Genomic DNA, 21,602 nt, shown 5'->3' on the forward strand with positions numbered 1-21,602 from the left:
GCCGCGTATGGGGGGCCGGGCCCTCTCTCTCTCTCTCTCTCTCTCTCTCTCTCGCTCGCTCGCTCGCTCCTTCTCTCTCCCTTTCTCCCTCTCGCCCTCGCAGCCGCCCGTGCCAGCTGAAGAGAGCGCGGCGGCAAGTGCGGAGAGGATATCCGATATACGCGCCGTGAAAACCGATTTATCGATCGTTCCGCCGTTAGCCTTCCACTCTCGATCGTACCGCTAAATTGGAATGCGCCCGGCCGCAGAAGGCTGGGCCCCTCCCCCCTCCCGTGCGAGTTCGCGGCCCGTCTTCGCCCCGCGACTCTTTCTCGAAATCGCGCCCGGAGTCATGAGTTCCCGCCAAGCGCGAGTTTCGTCGTTCGAGTGCGAATGAGAAAAATAAGTCGAGCGTGCTCGAGTGAACTCAAGTCTCGATTAACAGTCCGATAATCGCTATTACCGTATGTACGTAATCGCTGTGAATATTAAAATGTGTATATATACTTGAGAATTAGATAATAACACGGCACAGATATACCGGATACAATAACACACACATGTGTGCATAATTGCACGGTGCACAACACAATAGTACACAGCCGCACGAGAACACGCGGCCAATTTTCCAATTTCCAGTGGGGCCCCAAAAGAAGGGAAAAAAAGCCGCGCGGGCTCTATCCCACCCCGCTCTTTATCGAGCCGTCGGACGACGCGCTCGATCGAGGGGCTCGTAACGAGGAGAGGATACGCGAGAAGAGGAGATCGTACGTTCCCGAGGAGGATCCCCGATGATTTGTTTACTCGGATCGCCCTCGATGCGATGCGCGCGAACCCGCCCATGTGCCGGCAACTCGGGTCGGCAACGAACCCTGACCCCCGGCTAATTATTGTTGGCTCTAGATCGCTGATAGGCCCGCGAGATCTTCTCGCGGGTATCGACGACAGGATCGTTGCTTCGCAGGAATTTAATGTGAAATTTCAATTACGTGTCATACCGACGTCATATCGAGCCTCGACGTTGGCTGCTCCGGCTACGACTCGCTACATTTCTTATTAATAATTTTCTTCGTGCAAGTCTACGCGGTTCTACAACAATCGTCACTACCCCGACTAGAAATTCTGATCGGGTGCACCTAACATTGATAAGGACCTAATAGGGTGAATGAAAGGTAATCCCAAGTAAGTCAGTCCTTATAATGTCCTAACGACAAATGAATAAGGAAGACCTTTATAAGGTTATAATGATTGCGACCTTAATGTACCAAGCTAGTGTATGATATAATATGGATCATATGGTTAATCAAGTTCTTGTCGGGATCTTATTCATTGTACCTAATATGATTTGCATTATTAAGTTTTAACGAAACAATTTTTGCATGTCATTTCCAAATATAAAGATGTTTGCATTGAGAAAACACTTCAGATCACTTGAATTGATATTTGTAAAATGCTATAGAAACTATCCTTTTCTTAGCAGTCAATAAATAGTTGTAAAATTAACGTGACATGCAACTTTTCTCTTTAACACTACTTTATGTCTTGTCACTCTTGTGATACTTTCTGATCTTATGATATTAATTTTATGTTTCTTTTCCGAAACATTTTACAAGTACGCTCAAGCGATCTAAAATATTATTTCACGCAAATATCTTTTTATTTGGAAATGACACGAAAGAATTTTCAGCGTGTCATTTCTTATTTCTAATGTCATCATCCAATATAGCCGTGGCGAGTAATCAGGAGCCATAATTTGAAAAAGAAAATGTAATAAGGATTCCATAAGATAACTGAATAAGGACCTGACTGTGAATCCTTACTAAGGTCCTGATATCCACGCTGCGTTACGTGACTTACTAGGATTAACCGATAGTATTATCTTATTGGGACTTGATGTGCAAATGAGATTAACCTGATTAGGACCATGGGATAAATTTCTAGTCAGGTCGTCGCGCATTAAACCGACTGCGATTTCCTTTTATCAACAATCCCCGTGCGCGAGTGAGTGCAATTTCCCGAATTCCCGGGCGTCTCGATCATCCGCCCACAACTGACTTCTTACACAATTGAATCAGCAAGCAAAGGCGATATCGAGCGCGTCTTTTCTTCTGTAATCGATACGACTCGCGAAATTCAATCGATCCGCGATCGAGGCTCTCGATTTAAGAAAACCAAATTTTCGCACGCGACAATTGCTCGCGCAATCGCCGCGCCGGATAAACGCACGCGGAGCTCATCGTCCGTTTCATCTCGCTCGCTTCATTAATATTTCATCGAGCGGACCCCCGAAACTTCATCCCGAATTCCGCATTCCGAGGATAACGACGGGGATCCCGCGGCGTCTCGGGACGTTAACGCGTGCCACTTCAACACGCTCGGCATTCCTTTCTCCTTCTGCCCCGCCTCGCTGTCACCCCTCCCGCCGCCCTTCAGCCCGAATCATCCAGCTGACCAGCGGATCGTGCGATTTGTCGAGTCTCGTCGTCGCCGACGGATCTCCTCCGTACTGACACACAAGATCCGGACGCGATCTACGGAGCCGCGAATAGATCTCGATCAAACGCGAGAGCGATCCAGGGCAAGAGGGAGAGGGGCGCCACGACGCCGAGGCAACGAAAGGGGGCTGCCCGAGTAGAGGAAGAGAGCAGGACCAAGCGGCAGAGCGTGAGGGGGGTGAAGGCGCGCTGGCGGATAAAAATGGCTGGAAAGGAGATAGACGGCGGCAGCCATGGATCCGCCGGGGTATCGCGACTGGAGAGGGACTTATCTGCGGTCCCCCTCCGGCCGCGCCGGGCCCTCTCGGGCTTGCCGGTCGTTTCCGATATTAAAAATATCCCCGGTATAAGATAGTCGCGCGCGCGCGCGAGCTCGCCTATCGGCCGCACTCGCGCGCGCACGCGCGCGCGGCTCTCGCAGGAACTCCCATTAAAAATAGCTATCTCTATCTGTGAGGCCGGTGCTTACAACAACGGGCCCCACCGTCCTCGTCGAGCGCGAAGGGTGTAAGTCCGTCTCTCTCTCTCTCTCTTTCTCACTCCTCTCTCTCTCTCTCTCTTTCTCTTCCTGTCGCTCTCGCTCATTCGCTCGCTCGCTCGCTCTCGCCGTACCGGCGACGACGACGGCGACGAACGTGAACGAGGCGGAGGGAGAGAGAGAGAGAGAGAGAGAGAGAGAGAGAGAGGAGAGAGCCAGTCGCGGGCATAAAAAGCATGGTTTCTCAGGCAGATACGGGATCTTATCGCTGGCGAATGTTTGGCCCCGTTCTATCGGCCGGCCTTATCGGTCCCCGCCGTTCTTTTCGCTTTTTTCTGTCGGTCCCGAGCCCCCCTCCCCCCGCCTGCCTCCCTCCTAGCCCTCTTTCTCCGCGGCCGTCGTCGCGAGCGATCTCTCTCGCCGCCGTGTCGGCGGCGGGGGGGGGGGGGGGAGCGAGCGAGCGAAACGAGCGAACGAGCGAGCTTCTTGGCGAGTTAACGCGCGCGCACGGGGAGTTAGCGGGCTCGCCGATGTGCGAGTCGCTTTATGGGTGAGGCATCGGAGATCGCAATAATTCGTCGGTGACGCGAAATGTGTCTGCAAGTCGCGCGTAACGCTCACCTGTCGTTCAGGATCGATCTCGATCAAACGGAGTCGCGAGGTTGTTCCTCTCGCTCACGCACGGCGAGTGTTTTTGGCTCGCGCATTCTTTTATCGTGTGCTTGATTTTAGCGTTGGACGCAGTCGCAATTGTACCGTGCCGAATTATTTCTGGTGTTCGACGGCGGTAAATTATCGCGAGCATATCGATCCGTCGAATCCATCCGTGTATCGGTCTCGACGAAAAATGTACGGAGAAATTTTAACGAATCTTTTTTCAGCACGTTCGGGTCGCATAGATCGCTCGCGATATAAACCCCGCTCGTATAGTTAATAATTTTCTGACTTGATGAACTCAAGCGCACACATACACGATTCTTCTATCCAATACGAACGATAATTGGTACAATATGCCGTGCCGATCGGCAGTTCCGTTCGCCGATTGGCGGTCGAATTCATTTTGGAGCGATCGGCCGTGCGATTTCGCTCGGGCAGAAAGAAAGAAAGAACAAGAGATAGAGCGAGAGCGAGAGCGAGAGCGAGAGCGAGAGAGAGAGAGAGAGGGCGGAAGGAGCAAGAGAGGAAAGAGAGCGGAACCACGGAAAAAAGGGAGAAAAAGTCCAAGAGGACTGGCGAGCGGGGAGAGGAGGGGGGCAAGTACAGGCAGACAGGCGCAGGGGTTCCACGAAAGTCGAGAACGAAATAAACGATAAAAGGGGGGACGGCGCGGGTTAACCAACAAGCAAATTAACACGTGGGAGGGTCCGATCGGCAAATGAGATAATTGTACAACGAGGGGCCCCTCGGGGCTCTCCCTTACTCCCTTCGTCCGACCGACCGTTCCCCACCCTTGCTTTCCTCCGTTCATTCGTTCGTTCGTTCGTTCGTTCGTTCGTTCGTTCGTTCGTTCGTTCGTTCGTTCGTTCGTCCGTTTGTCCGTTCGTCCTTCGAACCCTTACGAGACTCACGAGGCACGAGGCGATCGGCAGAGGCGTGTTACCGATGGACGTAGCCATCGATGGATCGATCGAACGATCCACCGTGTTGTGTGTGAGCTCTTTCTTTCTTCTCCCTTCCTGTCCTTCTCGCTCAGCCGCGCAGCGCGCCGCGCTCGCATCCCTCGTCCTTCTTCCTCACGCTGCTCGTCCTTCGTGCCTCTCGTTACCATCGAGATTGCGCGCGGAGGGGCGAGAAGGAGGGAGAGGGTGCACCGAGACCGCCACGGGCCCTCCGCCACGTCGGTGGGTTTATTCGCGCAGTCCCGTTTGTATCTTTATTTATGAAATTGCGGCACAGGGGCGCGGGGGGGCAAGGATGGACGGAGATTGAGAGCCACCGCGATCCCATCGGGCCGGGGAATTAATTAAGACGTCCAGGATATCGCGGCGAGCACCTCGCCATCGAGTCGCGGTGTTTCGCGAGTTCGCGCTCGCTGGCGCGATCAGTGGCGATCGAATCGGCGGGGTCGAGTGAAAATTTCTCCGGTAGGAAAACGAGGACGAGCAAGAGCCCCTCCAGAAGAAAGTGCGGTTGACATGTGCCAACACCTCGCGCTGGCCAACGTCAACCTTACCCCCGCGAGAGGATCGACGCCTGGCCTCCGCAAGAATGTAAGTCGTGTAAATGGTGTGTGGAGAATTCAAAACTGTCGAAAAATCGAAGAACGTCCCGCCCCAAGTGAGACATCCACGTTCCACCGGTCGAGTACATGGGAGAACGTCTTCATTGTTAAAAGCCCTAGACACCTCGGCTGTGTATTAACCCGTTCGCGTCGAGTCTGCCTCGCGGGCAGATCGATAATCGCGCGCGAAAGCAGAATCCAGACAGAAAGAGAAACAGAGGGGGACAGAGAGAGTGAGAGAGGGGGCAGAGAGGGGGAGAGGAGAGGGGGAGAAAGAAAAAAAGGGCAGACGAGAGAGAGAGAGAGAGAAAGAGAGAGAGAGAGAGAGAGGGAGGGAGGGAAGAAAAGAGACGATGACTTCAGGGGTGTCATCGCGTTGCGATCTCCCGATCAAGATCGACGATCGATACGATCTCCTCGAGCCCTTCCCGCTAATCATCGTCTAGACGATTTATCGCGCTCTATCGCGGCCCGCACCGACATCGGAAACGTCCTTCTCGTTCGAGATGCTATCGGCCCGATAAGACCGTCTGTGCCCGCTGCGTCTGATTACGATCTATAGATCTATTATTGTAGATCGTAGTCGCATTACTGCCAGCGCGTTCCTTGGGCGACCGCGTGTTTCCGCGCGAGCGCCTAATCGATTAATCGCAATGAAGCTGAGGATGACTCGGCGGGCGAAATTTCAATACAACAACGACGACGACGACGACGACGACGACGACGACGACGACGACGATGACGACGACGACGGAAGCAGGCACAAAGTGTCAAGATCGCTCGATGATGCTGTGCCGATTAGTGTGCGAGGAGCGTGTGTGTTAATGAAAAAGAATCCGATGGGACTTGCGATTAATGAGACTGCAAGATACGACGGCGCGAGTGAATGATATGAATGAACGCGCGGTGCAATGCTGTGACATGAGTGGTTATATAAATGATTAAATCGGAGCACAATGTAATAATATAATAAATACCGCGCGATAATTAAATTATACATACATACGACAAAGCAATTCGAGCGAGGAAGAAAAAGTGACGTGTTCATTGACAACATCGTCAATTTTTTCTTTGCATCGAGAGGTGGACCTTGCAATTCACAGAAGTGGAATAAGTAATACGATATACAAAATGGCTGACGTGAGATAGGAAATTCACGGGTAGAAGTCGATCGACTAAAATCTGTCAATCGTCGTAAGAAACTTATTTATTTATTATTTATTATTATTTAATATTGCAAAATCTCCAGTCTGACGCGCGCTTTCGATCGACCGGCGGCGTTTCCCCGTCGAGGAAAAATCACCGTCGGCTTCGCCGGAGAGCCAGTCATTAAAATTTCACGCGATGAGCCACGGAACATCCTGCACGAGAGATAATGCCGCGCGTAAGAATTCCGCCTGATATATCCTGCGTTTATAAGGATTCTCTCGTCTCGCCGCGCCCGGCCGACTCATCGCGGAGAAGGACACGCGCGAAATTCGGAGAACAAAGCGCGCCCGGCAAAAAGCCGAAGAGAAGGCGACAGGGGAACGCTCGGGGGACGGACGAGAGGAAGTGACGTCACATGAAAGTAACGAGCCTCGGTTAGCCGCGATAAGGCGCTCTAATCGCGCGATCTTAATGAACTCCTCCCATTAGCGCTGCGAGGCCGCGACCGGCCGCGGCTCGCGCTCATCGAAACCCTTTCTTTTCTCTGTTTCTCTCGTGAAGCGAAAGGGAGAAAGAGAGGAGAGGAGAGGAGAGGAGAGGAGAGGAGAGGAGAGGAGAGGAGAGAATGAGAAACGGCGAGCGGCCGTTCGATCTCCCTCGCGCAGAATCGCGCGCTCCTCTTGGCGGGAAGGAATCGCGCGCGCGCGCGCGCGAAACTGTGGCAGAAATGTGTCATCGCGCGTATTTTATGTAATTATGTATTTACGTAATCCGCGCCCACGCCGCGCACGATGAGCGATCTGCGAGTGAAACGCGTTTTTTTCTTTCCGCGTTGCGCGATACGCCTTCATTTACTTGATGAAACCGGCACTGATATATTTCCACAGCACCGCCGGGATATCTTCAACATTGTCCTCGTTTCGCGACGCTGAAGTTACAGCGAGCAAAAGGAGGAGGACACTTGCGTTTTATCCCCTCCGGAATGATTCCACGCGAGAAAGATGGATGATGATACATGACGGATGCGCTCATTTTTATATCGATGCAGCTTATACTCCTGTGTCGATAATTTCGCGCTTGTTGAATTTCTCCCGGATATAACATTTTTTTCTTATTTGTAAAATTAATCCCAGGAAGAGAATGAGGCACGCGCAAATACCTTTCTCGTTCGCCGTATATCGATGTACCCGACTAGAAATTTATCCCATGGCCCTGATCAGGTTAACCTCATTTGGACATCAGGTCTCAATAAGGTAATACTATCGGGTCCTAGTAAGTCATGCAACGCAGCGTGGATATCAGGACCTTAGTAAGGATTCATAGTCAGGTCCTTATTGAATTATCTTATGGAATCCTTATTACGTTTTTTTTCCAAATTATGGCTCCTGATTACTCGCCACGGCTATATTGGATGATGACCTTAGAAATAAGAAATGACACGCTGAAAATTCTTTCGTGTCATTACCAAATAAAAAGATATTCGCATGAAATAATATTTTAGATCGCTTGAGCGTACTTGTAAAATGTTTCGGAAAAGAAACGTCAAATGAATATCATAAGATCATTAAGTATCACAAGGGTGACAAGACATAAAGTAGTGTTAAGGAGAAAAGTTGCGTGTCACGTTAGTTTTACAACTATTTATTGACTGCTAAAAAAAGGATAGTTTCTATAGCATTTTACAAATATCAATTCAAGTGATCTGAAGTGTTTTCTCAATGCAAACATCTTTATATTTGGAAATGACATGCAAAAATTGTTTCGTTAAAACTTGATAATGCAAATCATATTAGGTACAATGAATAAGATCCCGACAAGAACCTGATTAACTGAACCATATTATATCATACACTAGCTTGGTACATTAAGGTCGCAATCATTATAACCTTATAAAGGTCTTCCTTACTCATTTGTCGTTAGGACATTATAAGGACTGACTTACTTAGGATTACCTTTCATTCACCCTATTAGGTCCTTATCAATGTTAGGTGAACCTGATCAAAATTCCTAGTCGTATCAAAACCTCGCGTGCACGCGCGCGCGAGTGTGTGCTCATTTCTGACGTTCTTTAATTATATTAATGTATCATTCCGCGGTCTTACGAATTTCGTCCGGCGTAAGTCTGAGAGAGAGCAAGGTTACTTACTCGCCAAGGAGAGAGCGGTCTCGGTTCGCAGCTGACTCGCCCTGCGCTGTCGCCACAACAGGATGCTCATGATGCATCAAGCGAACGAATTTTCAAAGGAGAGCAACACTCGAATCCAAGGCACTCATCGCGCGTCCCACGATCCCCGAATCACATTTCACCGCGATCAATGGTAGTACTGAGCGGACCTGCGGCGTTTTTATCGAAAAAAACTTGCCGCAAGTTCCACGTGCCTCGACAATCGTCACGACTCATAACTCCGCACGATTTTCATATCACAAACGACAAGACGAGTCGTTATCGCGTCTCTGGAAGGAACAATTATGATGCTTTGCGCATCATTCTCTCGTCGACGACAGCGATAACACTATTCAGCACACATTGCTCTTACGCACTGGCCCGCGGACGTGAAATACGCCGTGCAATCTTCACGATGTTTTCCTAACGCGACAGGATAGTCCGCTTTCTTACGCTCGTGAACAATTTCGCGTACGTGTCGACGCGTTCCGCAGCGTAATCCGTCCAGTCACGCGCCGATAAATTCCAGACGGGACGCCAGTCAGCCGGCGATAAAATTCGCGAGCGAGACGACCTGCGGAATTCGCGCCACTTTTCGAACTTAATCTTTCGAACCGGGAGGGAGAGGGAAAGGGAGAGGGAGAGGGAACCGGGACATTTCGCCGTCTCTTTCAGGAAAATCCCTCCTCTCTACGATCTTGTCGCCGGTATTCGGCTCGCAGACGGAGCGGATCAATCATCGCTACGCGTTTCGCGGGCGTCGCGCAGGCGAGTGGAATAATGACGCGCGTTGGATCGCGCGACAATCTAAATCCACGACGGTATCGGTATCGCGCGTGCGCCTGGTCTATCGGCAAACTGATATTTCCGCCAATCGCTAATCAACGGGCGGACGTGTTTGCGTCGGGATTCTTCGACGTCGATATCAAAAGCGTCGGACGCCTAATCGCGACGTGAACAATCAGTGCGAACAACGGAGAGTCGTCTCGGCCGACTTTCGAATCTCTGCCCTCCCCCCTACCCTCCCGCGAGTCAGTTGCTCCAGCGACTCTTTTCGCACCTCCTTCCTGTCTCTTTCCTGCTTTCGTCCTTCTCGCTCGCCTCGTCGACGAAAGGAAATGCACCGCTGAATATCGCGAGTCGCGGCGAGTCACGGATCGGCGAGCCAGCGAAACATGGATTATCCGGCTCGGTAGACGAGGGAGAGCGAGATCTTATCGCGTGTACGTTGCCCGATAAGCCGCGGCCGCTGTCTCTTATCGATCGTCATCTTATCGATCGCGCGCACGCACTGAGCGCGCCTTACATGCGTGGAATGCAGCGAATTGCAGCGATCGCGGACGGCGCGATTGAGGGACTTTCGCCCTGAAAGAACACGCCGAGCAGCCAGTAGCTCTTCTCGGGGGAGACGTATCGCGAATTTTTCGCGAAACTTTGCACTTTGCAGAGGCGATACGCAGCGCCTCAAAGCTGCACGGTGTAACGCGGGCGAGGCGATGAAGAGTGAGTCTAATTTAAATGGTAAAATCAATTGTTCCCCGGCGAGGAATTTCGTACCCGCGAAAATCGATTTTCGGGGGGAGATTGGGAATTAATCGATCGGACAAGTATCTTGGGATAGAGAACGATAGAGGGAGGAGGGGGGGGGGAGAGAATGGTCTTTTCAGGAGATAAAGCGGGACGTTTGAGAACGCCGAGTATTTTGATGCAATATGTTTCGTGGTACTTCAAGCTGTAACGGGAAAAATAATGAAGAGTTCGGCACCCTCCTTTTTCCTCTCCCTCTCTCTCTCTCTCTATCTCTCTTTCTTTCTCTCTTCCTCCCTCTCCCTCTCTCTCCCGTCGCCGTGCGTGCGTTTTTGACGGGAGCGTCTCGAATTAATTATAACTTGCGCGCGGACCCACGTTTTGATGCTACCCAAGTTTTAATTGACGCGTGCGGCTCGAGCGTTCGCCGCTCTTAATTATGCGATTTTGCACACACCCCCGCGGCTCGTTAATACTTTATCTCATTTGGAATATTCTCTTCTTTATCTCGCGAGCCCTCTCACACTCGCCAATGGGGAGTTTACGTTGGAGCGCGCGCTCTTCTCGCGCGACTTTTAACACCTTGCGCGATTTTACGCAACCCTCATGATTTTATACGTGTCTCTCTCTCTCTCTCTCTCTCTCTCTCTCTCTCTCTCTCTCTCTCTCTCTCTCTCTCTCTCGCTCTCACCGCGATAATTGTTCTACTTCTACTTTCGCTTCATCCCGCACTTCTATGCCAGCAATGCTAATTGTCCTCGATCGCAAGATAACGAGAGTCGCGCAAAGTCGAAACGCGACGTTCAGCGAAACTGCTCGGCGAGATCCTCCAGACTCACGAGCTCAACTTAGCAAATACACCGCGGCTGACCTCGCTGAGAAGTAGCACCGCTCTCGCCACTCCGATATCCCCGCTGGGGTGCGTCGTGGCCGCGAGATAACCGCAAAATTCGCGCTAATCCACGGAGACATGCGCGAGAATGAAGCAGCTCGCGCGTAATCCAGCCGATCCCGTTTCACTCTGCAACGTTCTAGCGTGCACTTGAGTATCCTCGCGTATCCTCGCTCTACCACATTCTCTCTCTCTCTCTCTCTCTCTCTCTCTCTCTCTCTCTCTCTCTCTCTCTCTCTCTCTCTCTCTTTCTCGATCTTCGTCACTTCGCCCGGCGGTTTTGCCTGATTTCCCGCGATCTCGCCGCTCGCTCGGCAGTCCACAAACCGCGACGCGAGATGTTCGCTCTTGCAGTGCGAGCACTATCACTGGTTCCCCGGCGGCCCAGGGACCCATGGCTACCTGTTATCACTTTCCTCTCTCTCTCTCTCTCTCTCTCCTCCTTCTCTCTACGCCTTTCCCTCTCTCGCGCCTCCTCGGCCCGTTCGCCGTCGATTTTCTCGCTCGGTGTCATTGCCGATCCCTCCTCTATCCGTCCTTAGCATTCTGTTAGCGCACGATAACACCGTGCAAACAGTCCCTCTCGTTCCTGTATCTCTTACTCTCCCCGGCCCCCCTGCCCCATCCACCGTGGCTAGAAACCTTCTTCTTCATTGTTGACCCGCCGGCTACGCGCCGGAAGAGAGCAATTCCCCGACGGCAACGTCGGGGCCACCGCCGCAGAAACCCACCCGTGAATCACCAATTATTCCCGGGAACGCGCCTGACGTCAATCTTGCTTGAATCGAACCGCTTCCCGCGCTCGCTCCCTCCGCGAGAACAACGCGCGCGGCGACGTCTCTCTCTCTCTCTCTCCCTCTTTCTTTCTCTCTCTCTCTCTCTCTCTCTCTCTCTCTCTCTCTCTCTCTCTCTCTCTCTCTCTCTCTCCTTCTGTCTCATTTCCTCCTCTGCACGAGAATCATTCGCTCGTCGTCGACTTTATCGTCGCGTTGCCAAGCGCCGAAAAACGTTCGAAGTACAGGCGAAAGGGGCGCGAGAGAGCGACGGAGAGGGCGCTTCCTTCTTCGCCGCAGCTCGTATAAAACGCAACGAGGGACACAATTATCGCGAGATAAACGGCCGATAATTCGCGCGCGAGGCGGCGACTTATCGTCTCGCGCGTAATTACCGCGCGCTATTTAAATAAACAACAATTCGCTAATTAAAACCTAATAACGGCCAATTGATAGCGCGATCGATAACCGATGTGCAGCCTCGTTCGCGCGCGTGCGTCGTTAACGTGAAAATTTATGGAATACGGAATGGGCGTGCGAGAGAGAGAGAGAGAGAGAGAGCTGAGTTATCTCAAGGCGATTTTCCACTCCGCTATCGCGTCGTTTACACCGACGGGGCTCGAGAAAAAAAGAAAGAACGATGGGCAGGGAAGGAGGGAAGAGGAGGGCGGAAGAGGAGGAGGAGGAGGAGGGCAGAAAGAAGAAGCCGCGGAAGGCCACGTTTGTCTGGAGCGTGCCGGCGAAAAAGTCCTCGCGCGAGAATCGCTCGAGGAAATTCGGTGCGCGCGCGCGCGCGCGCGTGTCGCGCACGTCGGTTGCGGACTTTGGCGAGGCGACGCGGTATATCGCGTTAGTTTTCCGCCGGTGGAAGCACACACTAGCGAGTCGCCGCCCCGGTGCCAGGCTCGAACTTCGCCTGATAACGCGCGGCGATACGGATAATGATAACCGCGCGCCCGCTCGCGATACTCCCGCGGCACGGCGGGCGCGTTATAGCGTTCGCGCGTTCGCTCGCTCGCTCGCTTCGTGAGTAACGGCGATAACGATAAGGCCGGGCGTAAGACACGTAGGGAGCGCTTATATCTAATAAGCGTGCTCTTTGTCTCCGCACGTCGATGCGATGCGGTATCTCGCGCGCTTTTGCGTCTTTTCTTTGTTTTTTTCCTGCCGCGCCGCCGTTGCCTGCTCCGCGAGGAGAGACGTGCGAGATAAAGCCGCCGGACGGCGAGAGCGGCCGGATGAAATCTCCAGCTCCCGATAACGACGGTTGGAAAGAGTTGGCGCCGCCGAGAGAGACCGCGCGGTTCCCGTCGTCGCTCGTCGACGACCGGAGAGAGTCACGAAAAATCGCTCGTCACCGGCTGATTTTATTGTAATACGCCGGCCAGTTTTTTTGCGCGCGACTGTCCTTTTCGGCGCGGCCAATTTTCCTGTATTCTCTCTCCCTCCCTCCCCCCCCCTCTCTCTCTCTCTCTCTCTCTCTCTCTGGTCTCCACCCTTGATTCACGTTCTACAGCGAAACGTGTCGCGCGTGATGTAACTTTTTAATCTTGATTAATGCCCCGTGTAACGTAATTAATATCCTATATACGATACTCTTTGGCTGTTGATTAATTGTGCCGCGCGCATTTTATCGCGTTTACCGCTCTGTCGTGTTCGTTATTTTAAGTACGCTCCATTATTCCACGGTGCGTTATTGTTTATGCTCCTAGCTGGAAATATGCGACGGTGCAACGGCCGCACGTACGCCGCTCGATTTTATTCGCAGCCGTGACGCCCAGGAATCGAAAGAGAGAGAGAGAGAGAGAGGGGAGGGGGGGGAGAGAGAGAGAGAGAGAGAGAGAGAGACTGTTCGATAAAAGCGACGCGGAATCGAGAACGGTGACGGAAACGAGCACTGACAGTGCCATAAATATTCACACGTCGTTAACTACTGAACTCGCGTTGCGCGCATTATGCAAAAGTACACGCGCATTTGTATAATCCCGCCGAGCATTAACGCACCTATTCTCACCGACACGGTGCTCCCCCGCGGGGGGAGTGCGCGGGACGTCGCAGTTGCTCGCAGGTGCGTTTTTAAGAGAGAACAAGCGGCGCGTGTGACGTCGTCACGTGACAATACTTTCCGCTTTTAGATGAGCGAGCTCGACGGTAAAATATTTTCGTCTCGCTCACGACGGAGCGTTCCAATTGGATCACACGATGTACGACGTCATCACATGAGAAGCCGATCAATCGAGCCGGCCGTTAATTACCGGCGGAACAGCGACGATTGTTCGCCGCGTTTCGGCGTGTCGTCCTGGCCGTGCGAGTCGCGATTTCTTCCAGCCCGATATTAGTCACGTTGCCGTTACGCTCGCGCTCGTCGCGCCGTGCGCGCGCGTTTTGACGTTGAATTTTTCGCGAGAGTTTCGCAAGAGCCCGCGCGCTACCGCCACGTCGTCGTCGCCGATTCGTTAGCAACGTTATTCGGCTGTCGGCCGGTTGCGTCACGCCTCGAGGAACCGTTGCGAAACGCTCGACGTCGTTATCAGCGCCGCGATCGGTAATTACCCGCTAATAAATTATTCGCGTCGGCCTTACGCGATATTCGACGAGAACGAGAGAAAGGGTGGGAAGGGAGAGCTGAGGGAGGGAAGAGAGAAAGAGAGAGAGAGAGAGAAAGAGAGAGAACCAGTTGAACTTGTATTTTCTCAGCCGCCTATCGCCGATCTAACCGTTATTCGATATCGATGTTGCGCGCATATTAATACACGCAGATTAACATCGGGATTCGCGCAAAACAAGTTTTTGTGCGCGCGCGCGACGGCTCGCAAAGCGACCAGAAAGTCCGGTCGCTCGTTGTTCCATCCCGAGCCGGAGAGAAAGGACGAGTACGTGAGAGAGGAAGAACGAGAGAAAAAGACAGACAGAGAGAGAGAGAGAGAGAGAGAGAGAGAGAGAGAGAGAAAGCCGCTGCCGAGCGGCAGATTAAAAAATTCACCAAGCGGAATTCGGGGGTGCCGTCGAAAAGGCGGCAAGAACGGGGGAAGAGGAAACATGTTCGAAACGCAGTGTGACTTGGTGTCGCTGAGGATTTTTCGCTTTGCGACGCGTCAACGGGATTAACCGGATAGTTAATCTGGGAAAGCAGAGCCGGGCGATCTGCGATGGCAGGACGATTGATTATTTCCAGTTTGATCTCGCACGAGGATGATCGGCAGAAGATAATTGGAGATTGGGAGAAGATCGACGAGGCGCAATGCGGCCGAAACATCGTTTTCGCGATGGTTATATTGGCGGCGGCGGCGGCGGCGGCGGCGGCGGCGGCGACGCGACGACGAACCCTAATTGAAACCGTTCGCACTTAGGGTTATTGATCCCCCCTGCGTATCAACGGGATCGTTCTCCTCGTCCGCGTCTTCGGGGGATTCCGCGTAATCGGCGTCGCGGCGTCGCTCGCCGCCGGATAAACGAGTCCGATATAACGGCGACGGGCGAGAACAACCAATGTCAGTCTGCGAGCGGCGGACGGGGGAATTCGGGAGGAGGAGAAGGAGAAGGAAGAGCCGCCGTCTCGTTCAATTTTTCATTCGGTCTCGAATTTGAATTCCCCCCCCCCCCGTCGGCCCCCTGATCGCTCCGAGAAGCGACGAACTTCTGACTCCGGACGTTCTCGAAAAATTCTCCCTTTCGAATCGCGCATGGATTAAAACGCATCTTCTTACAACGAATTATTACGGATTTCGTCGGAAATGTAAGTGAGACTAAGAATGAAGGTTAATTTCACCCCCTCCCCCCTCAATTCGATTACCGAACACGTATAATTAGCCCGACGGCTCCACGTAGAAGCGAACTTTCCCGAGAAATCGATGCCTTCACCTTCGATCTAACATCCGATCGCATCTCGCGACTCGAACAACTCGGGCCGGAATTACAAATTGTTCCATCTATCATCCTCACAACGACGAACGACCAATTTAGACACTTCGCCTCGCGGAGCGCCGTCTTTCTCATAAAGGCGACCAGACTCGCCGATCGATCGTCGCCGGATAAACGGGATCGCGTCGGTACGCGATCTCCCGAGAAGAGGCATGAAAAAGCGCGGAGGGGAACGTCGGGTGGGCGCGACAGAGCGCGGGGGGGTGGTCGGGCGAGCGGCAGGGAGAGATTCCGCGTAATCGCGAGGAGAGATGTCGAGAGGACGGTCAGGATGGATCATCGCTGTAGTGTCGGTGACCGTTGGCCTCTTCGAGTACCTAATAGAGGAAAAGAAGAGGAGACACACGGCGAGCGAGCGAGAAAGAGAGACCGAGAGAAACAGGAGAGAAGAGCTCCCTGGCGCCGTGTTATCTTATTCGTTAAGATCCTCCGGCAATGCGGCGGGGGGGAAGGTAGGAGGGAAACAGATCCAACAGTGGTTTCACTGTCTCGCAAGATTCGCTCTCTCCCTCTCTCTCTCTCTCTCTCTCTCTCTCTCTCTCTCCCGCTTCCCCTTCCTTCCTTCCCCTCTCGACATCCTCTTTCTTTCTTGCTCTCTTTCCTTCTCGCTTGCTCTTTGGGAGCGCAGTGGACCCGGGGGAGAAAATCCAGGAACGGCTTTTCGAGTCTAGACGCGAGAGATAGCTCTGTCCCTCCCCCTCTTTTCCTCTCGTCGCCCGCCCCTCTCTCTCTCTCTCTCTCTCTCTCTCACTCCTTCCACTGTCCTTTATCGGCCGCCCTCTCTCATCTGTCCGAGAAGATGGACGGATACCGAGCGCTTGGCGCGCTCGGAAACCCTTCAGCGTCACATGACCGGTGCCGATTTGGTAGGATCGTGAAGGACGGCGGCCACTTTCGGCCGAGGACGCCTAAAACCCGGTTCTTGCGTTTACATAGCGATATGCGCCGGCCGTTAGACGCGGCCGACCAATGTTGAATTTTAATTGTTCCCCGTAGATCGAAGATCTGGGATAACTTTATCCCAGGGGGGCTTTGACGATACGAGGCAGTAAAGTGAAACGGGAAGCGCGCAAGAAGGAGCGCGCACAAGAGTCCGTGCCGAGATTCCAGCGCGACGCTGGAATCATCTCGCCGACGCGATCCGACGTCCGTCACACATTGTTCCGGGTGATGTCGGTATCGACACATGAGATGATATTCCACAGAAATCGCGCGAGTACCATAAAGTAAAACGAGCTTACACCGACGAGTAACACAAGAAGGGAAGCGACGCGTACAACACGTCATCCCAAACAACGCGCATGCTATTGCGACCGAATGAGTCACGTGAAAAAGTCGAGTCCTCGAAGCTCGTCGGAAACGCACGCGATGCCGTCCGTCGCGAAAGCTCAGCTCGGCCGAGCAGAAACGCGGCGGCCGCCGGAAGTCTGCCGCGTACTCCTGAGGTTCGACGCCGAGCCTTACGCGATACCGCGACGCGTCGCGTCGCGGGCGGCGGGCTTATCGGGGGAAAATAAATTACACGCACCGCGACGGGAGGCGCTACCGCGAGATACCGGCGTTATCGGCGGCGTATCTAAAAAGCTCGCGCCCGGAAGCTCTCGCCGTCGCCGACGCCGACGGCGACGCCGACGCCGACGCTCCACGTTGCCGGTGCGTCCACGCGCGCGTGTGTCTGTCTGTCTATCTCTGGCTGGGTGTCTGTATGTGTGTATGTGTCCACGTCGCGCAGATGCCGCAAAACCCCGCTCGAGAGCAGGAGCAGCACCGAAGTCCTCCGATAGCCTGATGGTCATTTCTCATTTGTGTAATCTGCGCGCGCGAGGCGAGGGCCACCCCCCTCGCTGAGCTTTCTCTATCTCCCCCGCCGACTGCCCCCCCCGTTCCCCCTCCTGTCCTTCCCCTCTTCGTCCTCTGCCCCTCCGCGCACACCCTCTTTCGAGCTTCTCTCGCCGCTCGAGAGAGCTCCTGGGGGGATGCACCCGGAGTAGCATCACGGGGGTGGGAGGATAAGCGACCATTTGTTCCACGGGGCGGTTTTGACGAGGCGCCCTAATCGCGCCACCCCCGGCGGTGGCGGCGGCGGCGGCGGCGGCGGCGGCGGCGGCGGGGGTGGCAGGCTCTTCCAGCGACGCGCGCTGGAGCTAATCGTAATTGCGAGCGACGATAAAAAGTGTCCGCCGCTTTTTCACCGTCCGGTGGGGGGCGAGAGGAGAGCGCGAGCGAGTGAGCCATCCTTCGCCGCCCCCGCAGCCCGCGGAAGACACCACGATGATGTGCGGCACACGATGCACTCGCGACGCGCTGTACTCGCGCTGTGCTGCGCTCGCAGTCCGGAAACACTCGCGTAATTGTGGCTAGGGAGGGGGAAGAGAGCGGGATATTGCCGCGGGACCTTCGGGATGACTCTTCAACGTCGGGCTGACCTGTTTTCGGGGTGGAGGGGGAGAGGGGGGGGTGCGCGCGCGCGCGACTGAACAAATTTCGCGCGCGTTTATTAATGAGTACTCACAGAGTAGCTGCAGAGGGACACTCAATGAGGGACCCGCCGAATATTCGCGAGGATTTTTAACGGATGGGGTTGGGGTGGGCTTGCGGCGCGATCTGCGATCTTTTAAGGGCGCGGACATGATGTTTCTTTCTTGACAGCCGTAAGTTCGAGTCCCGATGCGACGTGTAAAGTTTCAGCAAGTCCTGCGTTTACATGGAATTCATGTATCGAGGACACCGACGGAACAAATGTTCACAATTCACCGAAGCGACTGTACATTGATAGTAGTGCTTTCAAAAAAAGGATCAGAACCTGACAGCGTGAGTTATCACTAAGATACAATATCAGCGAGTAACACGAAGTAATGTGAATCGTTACGGATAAATACGCCTGAATTACCGGCGATCGCTACACGATAAAGCGCCGCTTATCGCGAGCGAACGCATAAATCGTCATTTGCCTCCGTTTGGAAACACCCTCAAGTCCGTTTCGTTTTAATCGCGGGGCTCGATTTATTGCACCCGAATATACGAGAAAAAGAGAGAGAGAGAGAGAGAGAGAGAAAGGGACGTAAACGATTAGATTACATATATATCATTTTACCGCCGACGCGCGACGTTTTACACGACTCTCAAGCGCAAGCAAGCCGAGCTCGGCTGCTGAACGCAGCAAAAAGCGGTGTGTTAGATAATTCGTAAGAACACGTTGCCGGAAGTATTTATTATCCTCACGACCGTGGCGAAGGACGACGTGCGGCTTTTTGCGCGAGCGAGTCCTTGGACACGAAGACGGTGTAGCGTCGCTCGGTGGGACTTTGACAAATCGCCGATCACCCCTTGAGGACCGCTTCCTATCTGCGGGGCTTTTCACCCCTGACAGGCCGGACAATGGTCCCGGACAAAACTCAGCCACCCCAAGGCGCGGGTTTTTTCACCCCCCCCCTCTTCCCTACACCGGTCGCTGGTAGACCTAACGATTCCGTCGTGTCGTCGAACGACGCGACGCCACGAGAATTCGTCCGCAGGTCCAGCGAGTCGCGCGATGACGAAGATTAAGCGCGCTACCCTGTTCGTCGCGACGACGACGAGTCGTGTTTTATCAGAAGCGCCGGAGACTCGACTTACTTTCAGGGCTGTCGCGTGACCCGCGCACTTTTCACCTCGCGAGCGCACTCTGTCGTCGGCGATTCGCCGAAATTTCAATCAGCAATTATCGTTAACGGACGAATCTGTACGCGCAATTTCAATATGAAGAGTCAAATATTCTCACCGTGGCCGAAGCTTCCTATTTTCATCGCGACCGTGGCATTGGTGCTTTCGCCCATCGTTGGCAAATCTTTTCATCTGGACACTCGCGAGTTTCCGAGGGCGGCCGGTTTCTCAACGAAACTACGCGGATCGGGACCCGAGCGCCCGAGGTGGCAGGTCAACGCGGCTTCTGACCGTCGTCTGCGCATCGTCCGACCTTGGCATTCACGAATAAATGGACGCACTGTGCGTCTGTCCGGCTGTAGATTCAAGCGACCGCGACGAGAGAGAGAGAGAGAGAGAGAGAGAAACGGAGACGACGAAGCTCACGAAGAATACGAAGGCAAAGACGACGAGGACGACGACGGCGACGGAGAAGAAGAGGAGGAAGAAGACAATGGACGAGGCGGAGGAGTGTCGGCGGGGGCGAAGGGAGCGTTTCCGCGTGATAAGATAAGGCCCTTATCGGGCGCCGTTCTGCAGTACCAGAACGGGGCTCGGGTTGGACCGTGTAAACGGCGTATTTGCGACGCGACACGACCGGCATTTGACCCGAACATCGATTCGCCATTAAGCCATTAACGTGGACAAGCGCGAGAGCGCGCCCGACGCTTCCGAGAGTCCTCGTTAAAACGAGCGCTTCCTCGCGCTCGAAGGTCGCTGGGTCTCCACGGTTGAAAAAATACAGGGAAAAGCGATCGGGAGAGAGCAGACAGTTTTCTGGCCGGCGCGCGCGCGCGTCACTGTGGCGCTCCACGATCGGCTGCTACACGATGTGACAATGTGTGGTATAGGCGATGCGCATATTCGCGTAAATAACGAAATATATATCAGACGTTACGGGATTGGTAATACGTCGCGATGTTTCAAGCGCTTCCGCCGCCGCCGCCGCCGCCGCGCCGGCGCGGCGATACGCTGCAATAACTCGCCGCGCGAAATTGCACCGTACCCGACTTGAAATTTTCATCAGGTTCACCTAATTGATAAGGACCTAAAAGGGTGAATGAAAGGTAATCCTAAGTAAGTCAGTCCTTATAATGTCCTAACGATAAATGAGTAAGGAAGACCTTTATAAGGTTACAATGATTGGATCCACATTAGGACCTTGATGTACCAATCTAGTGTATGATATAATATGGTACAGTTAATCAGGTCCTTGTCGGGATCTTATTCATTGTATCTAATATGATTTGAATTATCAAGTTTTAACGAAACAATTTTTGCATGTCATTTCCAAATATAAAGATGTTTGCATTGAGAAAACACTTCAGATCACTTGAATTGATATTTGTAAAATGCTATAGAAACTATCCTGTGTTTAGCAGTCAATAAATAGTTGTAAAATTAACGTGACATGCAACTTTTCTCTTTAACACTACTTTATGTCTTGTCACCCTTGTGATACCTTCTGATCTTATGATATTAATTTGATGTTTCTTTTCCGAAACATTTTACAAGTACGCTCAAGCGATCCAAAAAATGATTTCATGCAAATATCTTTTTATTTGGAAATGACACGAAAGAATTTTCAGCGTGTCATTTCTTATTTCTAATGTCATCATCCAATATAGCCGTGGCGAGTAATCAGGAGCCATAATTTGAAAAAAAAAAAAACGTAATAAGGATTCCATAAGGTAACTCAATAAGGACCTGACTACGAATCCTTACTATCCTGATCCTGATATCCACGCTGCGTTACATGACTCACTAGGACCCGATAGTATTATCTTATTGGGACCTGATGTCCAAATGAGGTTAACCTGATCAGGACCATGGGATAAATTTCTAGTCGGGTAACAAGGAGTATTAACGAGTCGCGATGATAACAACGAATACTAACGAATCGCTGCGCTGATTATCCCGAAGCAACAATAACGAAGTATAACGACGGAGTAATTATGTATAACGCGCACGGTAATTATTCTAACAAAATAGAGCGGAGTAACAATGTCAATGGAATACCATGCACCGCGCATAATGCGCGTACGGTGCGATCTATACGCTGAATAATTTCGATTCGGGAGGGATTTCCGCGTAGAAATATTTCTCTCCCCCCCCCCGGTCGGCCGTTACCGAAGGGTGCGTTGTTCCTCCATTTTCCTGCCCCCTTTTCGATCGTCTTCGCGCCACGAAATTACATCCGGACGGTGTGAGGCTGAAGGGGGAAATTCGAGGAAAAAACTTAGCGGAAGTTTCGGAACGCCGGCCGGCGAGTTGTTCGATCGCTCGATCGAGCATCCCCACGCACGTGTTAATGCGGGTTAC

At 52.8% G+C, this 21,602-nt stretch overlaps 1 protein-coding gene across 2 annotated transcripts in view; it reads right to left on the minus strand.

Annotated features, from left to right (window-relative positions):
- The window catches only part of ush (Zinc finger protein ush), a 187,711-nt gene that overhangs the window by 63,613 nt on the left and 102,496 nt on the right, over positions 1-21,602 (minus strand). The window contains exon 1 of one of the 2 annotated variants that reach the window (XM_011150904.3): positions 8,469-8,757. The exons of the other annotated variant lie outside the window; for it this stretch is intronic. Within the exon in view, the coding sequence (XP_011149206.2) occupies positions 8,469-8,538 (70 nt within the window). The 5' untranslated portion in view covers positions 8,539-8,757. Of the gene's footprint in view, positions 1-8,468; positions 8,758-21,602 lie in introns of those variants that run through there. 2 annotated transcript variants of the gene reach the window in all.

This window comes from Harpegnathos saltator, unplaced genomic scaffold (genome assembly GCF_003227715.2).
Source record: "Harpegnathos saltator strain DR-91 unplaced genomic scaffold, Hsal_v8.6 scaffold403, whole genome shotgun sequence".
NCBI classification, from domain to species: domain Eukaryota; kingdom Metazoa; phylum Arthropoda; class Insecta; order Hymenoptera; family Formicidae; genus Harpegnathos; species Harpegnathos saltator.